This window comes from Tachyglossus aculeatus, chromosome 1 (genome assembly GCF_015852505.1).
Source record: "Tachyglossus aculeatus isolate mTacAcu1 chromosome 1, mTacAcu1.pri, whole genome shotgun sequence".
Classification (NCBI taxonomy): Eukaryota; Metazoa; Chordata; class Mammalia; order Monotremata; family Tachyglossidae; genus Tachyglossus; species Tachyglossus aculeatus.
The window spans coordinates 165958511-165973379 of record NC_052066.1 but is presented as its reverse complement, the minus strand read 5'-3'; the positions used below and the strand labels follow the sequence as shown (position 1 = coordinate 165973379).

At 40.7% G+C, this 14869-nt stretch overlaps 1 protein-coding gene across 1 annotated transcript in view; it reads right to left on the bottom strand.

The window, feature by feature from the left end:
- Positions 1-13614, bottom strand: part of CEP128 (centrosomal protein 128) — a 450179-nt gene extending 436565 nt beyond the window's left edge. The window contains exons 1-3 of the mRNA XM_038752555.1: positions 13536-13614; positions 10717-10878; positions 8437-8523 (exon numbers count right to left, since the gene is read on the bottom strand). Of these exons, the coding sequence (XP_038608483.1) occupies positions 8437-8523; positions 10717-10878; positions 13536-13547 (261 nt within the window). The 5' untranslated portion in view covers positions 13548-13614. The remainder of the gene's footprint in view (positions 1-8436; positions 8524-10716; positions 10879-13535) is intronic.
- Positions 13615-14869: the final 1255 nt, after the last annotated feature.

Here is a 14869-nt window from a genome sequence, read left to right as displayed (position 1 = left end):
AAAACATGATCTTTAAGGAAGTCAGAGAGTACATGGCAAAACACCAAGTCTTAACCAGCCTTAGAGCATGGTCATGATGCTTAACAATTGTAAGTCAGTGGTATTTGAGCCCTTATTCTGTGCACAGCAGTGTACTATAAGCACTTGGAAGAGTACAATATAACAGAGTCAGTAAGTACATTCTAGCATGGCCTAGTGGTAATAATAATTATAATAATGATAGTATTTGTTAAGCACTTACTATGTGCCAAGCACTGTTCTAAGCACTGTGGCAGATACAAGGTTATCAGGTTGTCTAACATGGGGCTCACAGTCTTAATCCCCATTTTAGAGATGAGGTAGCAAGCACAGAGAAGCTAAGTGACTTGCCCAAAGTCATGCAGCTGACAAGTGGTAGAGCCGGAATTAGAACCCATGACCTCTGACTCCCAAGCCCATGCTCTTTCAGTCAGAGGCCCTGGGTTCAAATCCAAGCTTTGCCAATTGCTTGCTGGGGGATCTTGGGAAAGTCACTTCACTTTTCAGTTACCTCAGCTGTAAAATCAGGATTAAATCCTCCTTCCTCCAACTTACTTCTGTGAGCCTCATGTGAGACAGGGTCTGTGTCCAACCTGATCAACCCCCCCAGTATAGAACAGTGCTTGACACCAAGTGCTTAAATACCATCTTAAAAAAATGGCCTATAAGGGGACTCCTGCAGAAAAAGATGCTGGGTACAGTTCACATTTTAAAGGAGTCATTTCTCAGGTCATCCTATTAAAAATAAACATGCATTTTTCAATGGAGTGAAGAGAAATTACCATTTATCAGGGAAGCAATGCCAAAGAGCAAAAAGTGGGCAAAGGGCAATGCAATTCAATCAATCAATCAACGGTATTTAAAAGGAGCAATTCAAATGATATTCAAGAGGAACAGAAAGGATGGGGGAGAGAGAAATCATTCCCATCAAAGGGAAGGTTATGAAAAGGCACATCACAAAAAAATGAAATATATACACATTACCTATTACAAATCACAGTACCAACAGAGTGTACAGCCCTTGAAGAAAATAGGAATGCAAGAGAACCTTGCAATCCAGCCTCCCTTGATGCAAACCAATTTGCAGCACTCAACAGAGATCAATTTGGAGCAAATAGCAAAAGCGGAAGTGAAACGAAGTAGTTAACACCACCTTTCAAGGAACAACTCCCCAGGGACCTAAGCCATGAAGGAGGAATCGTAGAAGAGGACAAGAAAACAGTTTCTGGTGCATGTGGGGAAGCCTTCATATTTTGGCGTTCAATTATGCTGCATTTACAGTTTGTTCCCTTGGTACCTCTCATACTGATGGCATAACTGATCCAATAAAGTCTACATATTTTTCCATCCAAGGAAACTGTGCAGAGTTATTGAAGAGTCAAGTGTAAATTCCTATTTTCCCAAATATATACAGAGAGAGAGAGAGAGAGAGAGAACCAACAGCTTCTACAAAGTTGAGTTGCTATTTAGCATTTATATAGCATCTTACTTTTGCAATCAATTATTTAGTCTTTTATCCACAGCAAAATAATCTTCTTTCAGTTTCAGAACCTATTCACAAGTGTACTTAAATAGCTCCCATTATGAAGATGAATTGGTGGAGTCTGGCCTCTAACTGTGAGATCACAAAATGCCTAAAGATAATGAAAGCACATTTCCCTCTATTTCAGGGGGACGGGGAGTTATAAAAGCAGAAGGAGGTATTTCTAGAACTAAAATTTAAAAAGAGATGAGAAAAGATAGGCAGAGAAGGAGTATGCTCTTTAATAAAAAAAAAAACCCTCCCATAGATCAGTGGTTGGCTCTGACTGTTGGAATTGAATATGGACAGATAAACCACAAAAGCAATACTACTGATTAAAAAAGAGGGTCATGAACAACAGCAATGACATGGAGTTGTGATGACCCATAACAGAAGACAGATAACATTATATCAACAAGTGAACAATCTATAAAATAGCTTTGTGATTGCCTAGGAAACTGTGGCTACTATTGCTCATCTTACAACCCAGTTGAGCATAAATTGTAAAAACAAGCAATTATATTTTCCATTATAAGAAACAACCCAAGCCCACTTAAGCGTAGGAAATATGCACTAGAGTCAATTGACAGAGCACTTCACTTCTGACAAGATTTGTGGCCTCTGAGCTCACTGTACTGTCTTTGGCTTCTTTGCTACACATAGCCTAGTGTAGGTGCTTGATTAAATAAAAAGTAGCTATAATAATCAACTAGTTTCTTGACTAAATAAGATCTGGGAACAAGATAAACATATGGAAGATAGTAGTAATAGTATTTATTAAGCACTTACTGTATGCAGAGCACTCTACTAAATGGTAAGCTCCCTGTGGGCAGGAATTGTGTCAACCAATTCTATTGTAGCATACTCTCCCAAATAATTTGCAGACATAAATACCACTGATTGATTATAAGTGCTGGGAAAGGGCACACAGGTGGGAATCAGACACAGACCCTGTCCCTCAAGGGACTCAACAAACAACAAGTGAGAGAGAGGGACAGACAGCAAGAGCAGTGAAACAATAAAATACTATTAGAGTGTAAAAAGACAAATACACAATACACATAATATTGAAACCAAAGTCAGTAGTGTTTAGATAGTAAATAGTTTTACCAGACAGTCCTAGCTGTTGATTAGAAGCCATTTATCCACATTACAAAATCTTGCCTAGATATCTAGACCTTGAAATTTTCAGCCACTTAAATCATTATGCCAACTGAAAAATTTTAAGCTGCTTTCAGCAGTCACTGAGGATCAGGAAATGTCAAACTCTCAATTCAATACCAACACCATCATCTTATCCAGAGCACTACATTTCATCTCTAGTCCCAGACAGGGAAGTTGGAGATAGTCTCAGCTACCTCCTGACAAAACTAGAAAAGCTCAGAGGGTCCTGCATTGTAACTAAGTTGGTCACGGAGAGTGTGTGCTGAGACTTTATCAAAATAGCCCATCAAAGCCCCATCCAACCCAATTCAGCACTGGTCAGGATCACTGTACTAAGTGCTTGGGATCAAACAACACAAGAGTTGAAAGATGCGAGCCTTCCCCACAAGAAGCTTACAATCTAGAGTGTACAATGGATGAAGTGTGGTGCAAATTCTGTTTTCCAACTATTTCACATGTATTCTGAAGTCTGAAGCAAATGCATTCCCCAGAGAGTCCATTACTTTACTCCCACAGAGTATTTTATACCATCTAGGACTCACTATAGACATAAGCCTAGCACAGCTCCAGAATGGTTTTTCAAAGCTCTGAATATTTATCTGCAAAGAAGTTCCCATACTGCCTCTTTTCATTTCCCAGCTGCCTAATTTCCAAAGAAATCTATTACTGCAAGGAAGCAGCTAATGTTCAGGAAAATGCAATGAAGTCGGTTGGTTCTCTACAATCTAGCTAATTTGAACGTCTACAATTATCTTCTAATAAGTGGAAAAACAAATAACTTCCATCATTAATAAAGTAATTAAACTCAAAACACATCACGGAACCAAAGAATCTACAGTTTTCTCGGCCAATAAAAATATGTCATAAAGAACCTGTAATGCATGAGTGTCCAGGTTTATTTTCTAAATGAAAAAAGTAGAAGGTAGAAGCTGATGCAATTAGTTTCCAATTACCAAGGAGTAACAATAACTTTCCTATTGCTCTTCTAGACAGAAAAATAATCAGGCATGAATTACAATTTACAAGCTATAGGGCCATTCAGTGCAGCATAGATATATAAATACCATAGTTACAGCTTAAGTGCACTATTAATCTCTGTAACGCAGAGCGTACTTGGCATTGTAGACATTGAGGAACACATTTAATTAGAACTTGGATAGCTTACAATAGATGCACTAGGAAATTCCAAAGGGAACAAGCCCACAGCAGAATAAGCTAAGTACTGAACCACAGTATTCAGGAGGCATGAAGTCTTTATTAAACCCATTATCCACTAAACTACAAGTCTTTTTTCCTCAAGAAATTAAAATTGTGGCCACTAAGTCAATCAACCAATCAAATAGATAGTATTTACTGAGCATTTACTGTGTGCAGAACATTGAACTAAGTGGTTAAGAGAGGACAATAAAGTAGATATTATCCCTGCCTTTAAGGATCATGTAATGTAGCTTACTATCTAGTTTTATCACCTACTCTAGGACCAAAAAGTTAGCCATCATGTATTTAGGGTGATCCAAGGGAAGTATGGAATTAAAAATTCCAGTCAGGAGCCAGAAGAGAATTCTACGAAGGCTCAATAACCGTGGCTGAACCACATTCCTAAACAAAATCAAGACTGAATTTGGTCACAAATTAGAAAGGATAACCATAAAAAATTCTACAGTTGAGGTTTTCAAGATAATATTTAAAGCCACTGCCAGGGCCAAGTTGATGGTAAGACTAAGAGAAGTCAAGCACCAAGTGCCTCAGCTATGCAGCTTCCTGAGAGTTTTCTTGAGGAAATGGCTGGAAAGCGTTTAAAATTACTCCAAAATGAATTCACCCTAGAGAGCAGCATGCCCTAGTAGATAGAGAATGGGCCTGGGTTCTAATCCGAGCTCCATCATTTTGTGTGACTTTGAGCAAGTTACTTAAATTCTCTGTGCCTCCATTACCTCATCTGTAAAATGGGGATTAAGACTGTGAGCCCCATGTGGGACAGGGACTGTGTCCAAGTTGATTACCTTGACTCTACCCCAGTGCTTAGTACTGTGTCTAGCACATCATAAGCACTTAAATACCATTTAAAAAATACCTAAGGACACTGCTAGAGCCAAGTTGATGATAAGACTAAGAGAAGGCAGACACCAAGTGTCTTAGCTATGCAGTTTCCTGAGAGCTTTTGTAGGGAAATGGCTGAAAACGGTCTAAGATTACTCCTAAATTAATTCATCCTAGCTTTCCTTTTACCCCACGTATAGCTTAATTTGAGGGGAATACTCTATCAAGTGGATACCTCTTCTGCCTATGTATCAGGGAAGCAATAAGGCAGGCCCAGTACACCATGGCAAAGTCAAAACTGACTGCCTTCTCCTAACTGCTCCGCTCCACTCAGGGGAACTCAGACCTGCCCTTGAGCATGGTGGGGTCTTCCCACTATTAGTGAAGGAACCAGTACGCCCCCAAGAATGCCTCAATATATGTATTTTTTAAATGGTATTTTATAAGCACTTTAGTATGAGCCAGGCACTGCAGTAAGTGCTGGGGCAGATATGAGCTTATGAAGTTGAAGGGCCAGTCCCTGGCCCACATGCGGCTCACAGTCCTAATCCCCATTTTACAGATGAGGTATCTGAGACACAGAGAAGTGAAGTGACTTGCCCAAGGTCACACAGCAGACAAGTGGTGGAGCCGGGATGAGAACCCAGGTCCTTCTGACTCCCAGGCTCGTGCTCTATCCACTAGGCCCCGCTGCGTATGGGAGAAATGAGCTCCTTTGCACCTTGGAGCTTCCTCCTAGCCATTCTTAAAGCACTTTGCCTTCTTACTGATCAATCAATTAATGGTATTTACAGAGCACTTACTACATACAGAGCACTGTACTAAGCCCCAGGTAGCTGGTAGATCAGATCCCTCCCTCCAGTAGTTCACGATGTAGCAGAGGTACTTGCAATCCCCTAATTTAGGAGAGACCCTAAGACTAAGCATTCAAAGATTCACTTTGCTGTTTCATTTTCCTTTTGAATTTTTTTCTTTTTCATTTCTTTACTCCAACAAAATAGCATTTTTAATGGTATTTGTTAAGAGCTTACTTTGTGCCAGGCACTGTACCAAGGGCAGGCACTTAATTCACAACAAAGGCGACCTACTAAACTAAAAGCAAATGACTATTGAAATACTTATCCATTAGGTTTGGATATTATGCATTTTCATTACACGTTTGACTGGAAGCAGTGTGACATGGTACTGGGAGAAAACGATTTTGTATAACTGCATAGCACTGGTCAAGACATGAGCACAATAATGACTTTTGGCATCTGCCCAAACATGTCCATTTATCCCCTACCCTAAGAAAACCCTCCTTTGGCCCAGATAATCCTCCAGTATTTGCTCTTCCTCCCTCCTCCTAACATTTTCCAAACTCCTCAAGCAGGTTGGCTACACCTGCTGCTTCCTTTTCCTTTCCTCCAATTCTGACCCCCAACAATCTAGCAACCACACCCTCCACTCTATCAATCAGTCATACTTACTGAACATTTACTTTGGACGGAGCTCTGTATTGAGCACTTGGGAGAGTACAATATGACAGTTAGTAGACACATTCCCTGCTCAGAAAGCGCTGACGGGTGAGAGGGTGGAGCTTACAGTCTAGATGCAATCAGCCCTCTTCAAGGTCCCCATTTACCTCCTGCTTGCCAAATCCAACAGGCTCTAATCCAACCTGACTACCCCTCTAGACAGTAAGCTCATTATGGGCAGGGAACATGTCTGCAAATTCTGCTGCATTGGACTCTCCCAAGCGCTTAGTACAGTGCTCTGCACATAAGTGCTCAATAAATATCAATGATATTCCTCAATCTTCCTCAATCGCTCACCTGCCTTGGACATTGTAGACCAGTCCCTTCTCCTGGAAAAATGATCCAACCTTGGCTCACTAACACTGACACTGTTCTCTCCTGTTCTCCACCTATATCTCTGGCCACTCCTGGTCAGTCACTTTGGCAGGTTCCTCTTCTGCCTCCCACTCTCTAACTGTGGGAATGCCTCAAGCCTCAGTTCTGGGTCCCCTTCTATTCTCCATCTTCCCCCACTCCTTTGGAGAATACAGTCACTCCTATGGCTTCAACTATCATCTCTATGCAGATGATTCCCAAATGTACGTCTCCAGGCTTGATCTCCTTCCTTCTCTGCAGTTCCTTTATTTCCTCCTGCTTTAAGGATAGCTCTACTTGGATGTCCTGCTGACCCCTCAAACCTAATATGTCCAAAACAGAACTCCTCCTCTTACCTTCCAAACCCTACCTTTCCCTGACTTTCCTATCATTCATTCACTCGTATTTATTGTAGATAGCACCACTATCCTCCCTGTCTTATAACCTTGGCATTATCCTCATGTGAGCACATTGTGGGCAGGGAATGTTTCTACCAACTCTGTTGTATTATACACTCCCAAGTGCTTAGTACAGTGCACACAACAAATGCTCAATAAATACCACTGATTGACTTATCTCTTCCATCTCACCACCAACATATTCAGTCTGTTGCCCAATCCTATTGGGCCTTCCCCACTAGGCAGCAGGCTTCTTGAGGGCAGGGATCATGTTTAACAACTCTATTGTATTTTACTCTCCTAAATCCTTAGCACAGTGCTCTGTCCAAACTATTTGCTCAGTAAATGCCACTGATCACACCATCTTGAATTGATATTATTTCACCTTCCCTACTGCATCTTTTGTAAAACATCCAATGTTTAGATTGAGAGTCCCTGGATGGCCAGAGACCATGTCTGTCTCTCACCAGAGTATTTTTTACTAATCAAGCAATTGTATTTATTCAGCGTATACTGTGTGCAGAGCACTGTACTAAGCGCTTGGGAGAGTACAACACAACAACAGACACATTCTCTGACCAAAATGACAATTCAAGCAATCAATAGTATTTACTGAATACCTAATGTGAACCCAGCACCATACTAAGCTCTTAAGCTCTTGGGGGAGTGTCTATTTGACTACTTGTTCTGTTTTGTTGTCTGTCTCCCCCTTCTAGACTGTGAGCCTGTTGTTGGGTAGGGATTGTCTCTGTTGCCAAATTGTACTTTCCAAGCACCTAGTACAGTGTTCTGCACACAGTAAGTACTCAATAAACATGATTGAATGAATGAATGAGTGTAAAAGAATAAGTAGACAAGATCCCTGCCCTCAAGAAACTTACAATTTAGCAGGATAGGTAGGCAATAAACACATTACAGGTAGGGAAAGCAATCTAGTGTAATGATCTATATGTAAGTGCTGAAAGGTTCAGGGGGTGAAAAATTAAGTGTTTAGGGGAAATGGACTCAATGCATAAGTGACAGAATGGTGATGGAAATAGTCTGGGGAGGGAAGGATTCCTGGAGGAGATGTGATTTTAGTAGGGATTTAAAACTAGAGAGAGTATTGGTCTATCAGATGTGTGGTAGGATGGGGTTCATGAGCCAGGAGGTCAACTGCTAGAGACATAAGACCAAGGCACAGAAACTAGATTGATATTAGAGGAGCTAAGTGTGCAGACTGGGTGATAAGCAAAAAGGAAGCACTTCATAAATACTGTTACTACTTCCACTACTGTTGAGTGAGGTTCTTCAGGAACACAACTCGAACTGATTCACTCATGAATTCTGAAAGTTTCTCTCAACTGTGTAAGCCTATTTTTCTCCTCTATATTCCCAAGAAAGGCCGGGGGCGGGAGGAAAAGGCATATTGAAAATGGCTCACGTTTGCTATTGCTTCAGTCTGTTCATTACTGTAGTCTCTGTACCGTCCCAGCATCTGGTCAACATGTCGCAGATTTCTATTGGTATCCTTGAGAAAGAAACTGAATTGAATTGATGTCCCCAAAATCATATTTTTCTCTCTTACACTATGTGGAATAATTAGTTCAACTGTTTAGGATTCCTACAATACATTCTCTCCCAGACCTAAAAAACTTCAATGTAAAATAAGCTTCATTCCCAGGAGAACAAACGTGGCTCAGTGGATAGAGCACGGGCTTGGGAGTCAGAGGTCATGGGTTCTAATCCCGGCTCCACCACTTGTCAGCTGTGTGACTTTGGGCAAGTCACTTAACTTCTCTATGCCTCAGTTACCTCATCTGTAAAATGGGGATTAAGACTGTGAGCCCCATGTGGGACAACCTGATCACCTTGTATCCCCCCCAGCACTTACAACAGTGCTTCCCACATAGTAAGCACTTAACAAATGCCATCATTATTATTCAATCTCCATTATACAGATGCTCTACAAATCAATTTAAAAAAAGACAAACAAAAAATTTAGGAATCACCAATTTTAATTCTTAGTTCTCTCTGTTATCTTTCCCTATTCTGTAAAAAATGATCAAAGAAAATCGAGCACTGGGGTAATTGGAGAAAAGTAAATAGACTTCTCATTGTTAAAGAGTTAGTGTTTGGTCTTAAAACTTATGAAAACTTCAAATTACATTAAAACCTTCGCCCTTAACTGAGTTAAACTCAGTTCATATCCATTACCGAAAGCAATATCATCCTCATAACTACTAAAAGAGTAAATGTTTTAAATACCTGAGTGTTGTTTCGGTAACAGTTGTCTACATTCCAAATGATACCATTATTCAAAAATGCCCATCCCAAAGAACCGCTAAGATAAAAATCTGGAAAACATCTGATTTCATATCCTTGTAGTTTTTCCTGGAGAATGAAGGACTCAACCAGGAGCTCTATGGACACATCATAACAGTCCTAACAGAGCAAGAAATGCCAGATATATAGACCAATATGAACAGCAAGTGCATTTTCCCCTAATATAAAGGGAAAGGAGTGAAATTTTAAAATATCTTATAACCAACATATGAATAATCTTCCCATAATAAATCTAAACAACAAAATGCCGAGCATTACTCATCGATATAGTTACAGAGCAAAAGGAAGCAGCATGGCCTCATGGAGAAAGCACTGGTCTGGCAGTCAAAGGATCTGGGTACTAATCCCAGCTCTGCCACTTGTCTGCCGTGTGACCTTGAGAAAATCACGTAACTTCTCAGTGCCTCAGTTGCCACATCTATAAAATGAGAATTAAGACTGTGAGCCCTGTGTGGGACACAGACTCCGTCCAACCAGATTGTCTTGAATTCACCCCAGCACTTAGTAAAGTGCCTGGCACGTAGTAAGTGCTTAACAAATACCATGGAAAAAGAAAAAAAGCGATGGTGAGATGCCAAGACTGACCACCACAAGGACTTTTACTCATTACTGAAGAAGCTAGATGCTTCTACACACTATCACAGCAAAGCTGGGGTCACCAATGATTTCCCCTCCTGAAACTCAGGAAAGGAATCTTTGGATGATGGTATTCTTTGGCAGAAGTAGCAAGAACCATGAAATTTTTGCCCATCCATTTTAATGATTAGACACACACCATCTAGCATACTTAAGAGCACGAGCCTGGGAGTCAGAAGGACCTGGGTCCTAATCCCAGCTCCACCACTTGTCTGCCTTGGGTAAATCACTTCACTTCTCTGGGCCTCAGCTCTCATCTGAAAAACGGGAATTAAAGCTGCGAGCCTCACGTGAGACATAGGTCCAACCCAATTATCTTGTATCTACCCCAGTGCTTATTACAGTGCCTGGCCCATAGTAAGTGTTTTACAAATACCAGTTAAAAAAAAAAAAATTCCTTGTGCCTTCCCAACTTGACCTCTAGTAAACCAAATCATAATTGGCTGCAAAATAGGGGTTCAATACCTGCCCCCCTCCACTTAGACTGTGAGCCCCATGTGAAACTTGATGATCTATCTAACCCAGTGCTTCAGTACAGTGCTTGACATATCAATGGCTTAGTACAGTGCCAAGCGTTCAGTACAGTGCTCTGCACACAGTAAGTGCTCAAAAAATACGATTGAATGAATAGTAAGCACTGAAAAAATACCACAACCATCATTATCATTACGTGGCCTTGCAATCAATTCCTTCAGGCTCGGAATTTTCAAAAACTGGTTGTCGCAGTCTTTTTCCAACCAACCTGTAAAGTGCTTGTTAAGGTGTGGATCTTCTCAGTAACATCTGCTGACCTTTGATTTCTAGCTCTACCAGTTACTCTGGTAGGTCCTCGTCTACCAGATGAGCCGCAAAGGATAGGATCTGAATCACTGGAAGACTCTGCCATTGGTGTCTTCAAAACCCTCTAAATGTAAGAAAAATTAATGTCATCTCTTCGCATTAAAAAAAAATTACTGGACAAACCAAGAGTTTAACAGAAAAATAAATGGAGTTAGTTTATCCCACTTTAAAGTGTTTCTTTTGTTGTCAGTAATGAACAATTTCTTATTAAACATTAGACAAAAAGTACATGCTCCATGTCATATCCTTTCAACAAATGAATTTGTTAACTTGAACAATTCCTGTTTTGAATTTATTTTGGATAAAGGAATAATTCAAATAAAGCAAGAATAATATTTTTTTGAGATTGAAAGATATGAAAACATTACACTTATACACTTATAACTATTGGCCTCTCTGTGAACTGCATGCACAAAGTGGTAATCTCTTCCAGGTCCTTGCTCTCATGAAACACTAAAACTTATTCTGAGATAAGCTCAGTTCAGTTTCAACAAATCTTAGTGTATCAAGGAAAGCGGATTTGAGAAGAAGAAATTTCTATGGCCAAATATTGTGTGCTTTTTTTTTATTTGCAATGGAAGAATCAAAGCAATAAAGAAATCTAAAGTGCTATGACAAACCCATTGGGAAAACTATTTTCCACGAGGCAACATATTTTTAATGATTAGTGATCATTTCCCAAGTAATTACACATAGGCTGACTGCATATACTATATAACTACAGTACTTATTGAGTGCTTACTATGTGCAAAACACTGCAGTAAACACTTGGGAGAGAACAGCATAACAGAGCTGGTAGACATGTTCCTTGTCCACAGTGAGCTAGAGGGGGATACAGACATTTAGTATAAATAAATAATGGATATGTACATAAATGCTTTGGGGCTGAGGAAGGGGAGAATAAAAGGTGCAAAAACAAGTGCAAAAGTGGCACAGAAGGGAGTGGGAGAAGAGGACATGACTCCTTAATCAGGGAAGGCGTCTTGGAACAAATAAGCTTTTAATAAGGCTTTGAAGGTGGGAAGAGTGATTTTCTGTCAGATATGAAGAGGGACGGCATTCCAGGTCAGAGGCAGGATGCAGGCAAGAGGTCAGTGGCAAGATAGACGAGGTTAAGGTACAGGAGCAAAGTGGGAGGGCCAAGTTGTAGTATTAAATCACTGAGGTAAGTTAGAAGGGGCAATATCACACCATTCAACTCAGTATAAAATGGAGTTTTTATCATGTTACCTAAAATTAATGAGAATCTGATCATGGTTTTGTGACATCTTATTGTCCTAAGCAACTCTGAGGAGATTCTCTACTCAGCTGAACTACATGGAGAAATGAGTATGTCAAAAGGCAGGCTTGGTAACATAAGTAATTGCAACTCAGGCTACAATGTTCACTTAGTTTTATTTTTGTTCTTTTTAGTGCTGTGAATAAGGCCTTCTATTATAATGATAGCTTCACTACTGCAGCCACAAAATGTTATCAGCTAGTTGCAGTTAGAGTAATGGAAAAACAGGGAAGCAGCATGGCCTAGTGGCAAGAGCCTGGGCTTGGGAGTCAGAGCTCATGGGTTCTAATCCCTGCTTCGCCACTTGTCTATTGTGTAACCATGGGCAAATCACCAACTTCTCTGTGCCTCAGTGACCTCATCTGTAAAATGGGGATTAAGACTATGAGCTCCACGTGGGACAACCAGATTACCTTGTATCTATCCCAGTATTTAGAAAAGTGCTTGCCACATAGTAAGCACTTAACCAATACCGCAATTATTATTATTATTAAGACTCTTGCCGCTGATAGCAAACCCCAGCATGGCCTAGTGGAGGAAGAGCAGAAGATAAGCATGGCACCCTGCAGGGTCTTTTGTGGGGGGCTTTTAAATCGTATTTGTTAAGTACTTCTATGTGCCAGGAACTGTACTAAGCACTGGGGAAGTACTCAATCACCTTCCCCCCTCCTAACTGACTTCGCTGATTTTCTTCTACAATCCTATATGCTCACTTCGCTCCCCTAAAAACCATCTTACTCACTGTACCTCAATGTCATCTATTGATCACCAACCTCTCCCACATCCTGTCTCTGGCCTGGAACTCCCTTCCTCTTTGTATCCCAACAGACATTTTTCCCACCTTCAAAGCCTTATTAAAATCACACCTACTTCAACAGGCCTTCCCCAACTGAGCCCTCATTTCCCCATACTCCCTCCTGTATCACCTCACACTTGGATTTGTAACCTTCAAGCACTTGATAGTCATTCTACCCACAGCCCTTATGTTCTGATGCCTGTTTCCCCCTTTAGATTGGAAGCTCCTTGTAAGCAGGGACTGTCTACCAACTCTGCTATATTGTACTCTCCCAACACTCATTACAGTGCTCAGCACACAATAAGCCCTCCATCAATATAGCTGACTGAAGCTCTCTATTGCTCTTTGATAGTCAGAAATCAAACACCAGAATCTACATCCTTCAGAACTTGATCCTGAGGTCCATCAGTAAGATCCCTTTTAGACTGTGAGCCCACTGTTGGGTAGGGACTGTCTCTATATGTTGCCAATTTGTACTTCCCAAGCGCTTAGTACAGTGCTCTGCACATAGTAAGCGCTCAATAAATACGATTGATGATGATGATCCCTGGCAAAAACTCACCTCCTGGGTAAGTGTATGCTAATTCTGCTATATTGTACTCTCCCAAGCACTTAGTAGAGTGTTATGCACATAGTAAGCACTTACTAAATGATTCATTGATAGAAAGCATATTAGTAAGTATCTTTGAGAAGTCAAGGGTTTCACTTAGATTTTCCACTCTTCCAGCTGTTGATTATCTCAACAAGTCCTTTCTGCACCTCTGGGCTTTCAGGCACTGAGATCCCTGGAATTTAGCACATTCTGGTTCCTGAGATATACAAGACATGACAAGCCCAGTTGACTAAGCACTTATGTACCCACAAGGCAAACACTTCTTTTGGCCCCTACCACTACCTAGGAATAATAAGCACTCAATAATAATAATAATAATAATAGCATTTATTAAGCACTTACTATGTGCAAAGCACTCTTATTAAATGGTTGATTGATTGCTGCCCAGCTTAGCAGTGAAAATAGGGGAGATGGGGAAAGGGATGGTGGGGGGAAAGAGGGGAAGAGTTTTCAATGACCAACTCCTCCACTAAAACACATGCCTCTCCTCCTCCTGCCAACCTAGAATCTGCAAGAGCTTCTGAGTAGTTGCTGTTGGAGAAACAAAAAGAGGAATAGCTTAGATAGTGTTTGGCATATAGTAAGCACTTACATACCATAAAAAATATTTTAAAAAACAAAAAAAAAAGGACCAGGGGGTACTGATGTCAGTGACATATTCTGCTCTACACCAATCACATCCACATATCATATGAAGTAAGGTATGGCAAACTGCCATAGTTCGATTCCAGACTGTAAGCTCATTGTGGGTATGGAATGTGTTTATTGTTGTACTGCACACAGTAAGTGCTGAATTAATACAACTGATTGAATGACAATACAGGACAGAAAAGATAGTGAGCTCTTGATTAACTTAAAGAATGGGCCCATTCATGGAAGCTTCTTGCTTCCCACATCTCTTATGGATCTGTTAGCTGAGCAGCTCTCAAGGGAGAAGCGCTTAGTACAGTACTCTGCACAAAGCACTCAGTAGATGTGATTGAATAAATTTGGCAAGAGGCCAATCATGCCAGACCCCAGGACATCTTAAGCGTTCTCCCAACCAAGAAACTAGGTAATAGCAGCCACCTGAGTCAATCTAACATCCAGTCGGGGAGACAGGTGTGCAAAAATAATTCTCCGCTTTACTACCCACAGCACCTTTGGTGGAGAAGTCTAAGCCCATCGCAAGAAATTAGGAAAACCGAACTCAAATGTCAACACTCTTTGTGGCCCAAGGTGGCCTAGTAAATAAGTAATTGTTCAAATACCACGAGCGCCTAATTAAATCAGCCAGTCCCTTAAAAAACTGATGAACTTAAAAACCAGAGAAAGTTCTTACGCTATTGTAGAGTGGTAAACTAAAGGGAGATGGCTTGGTTACGATC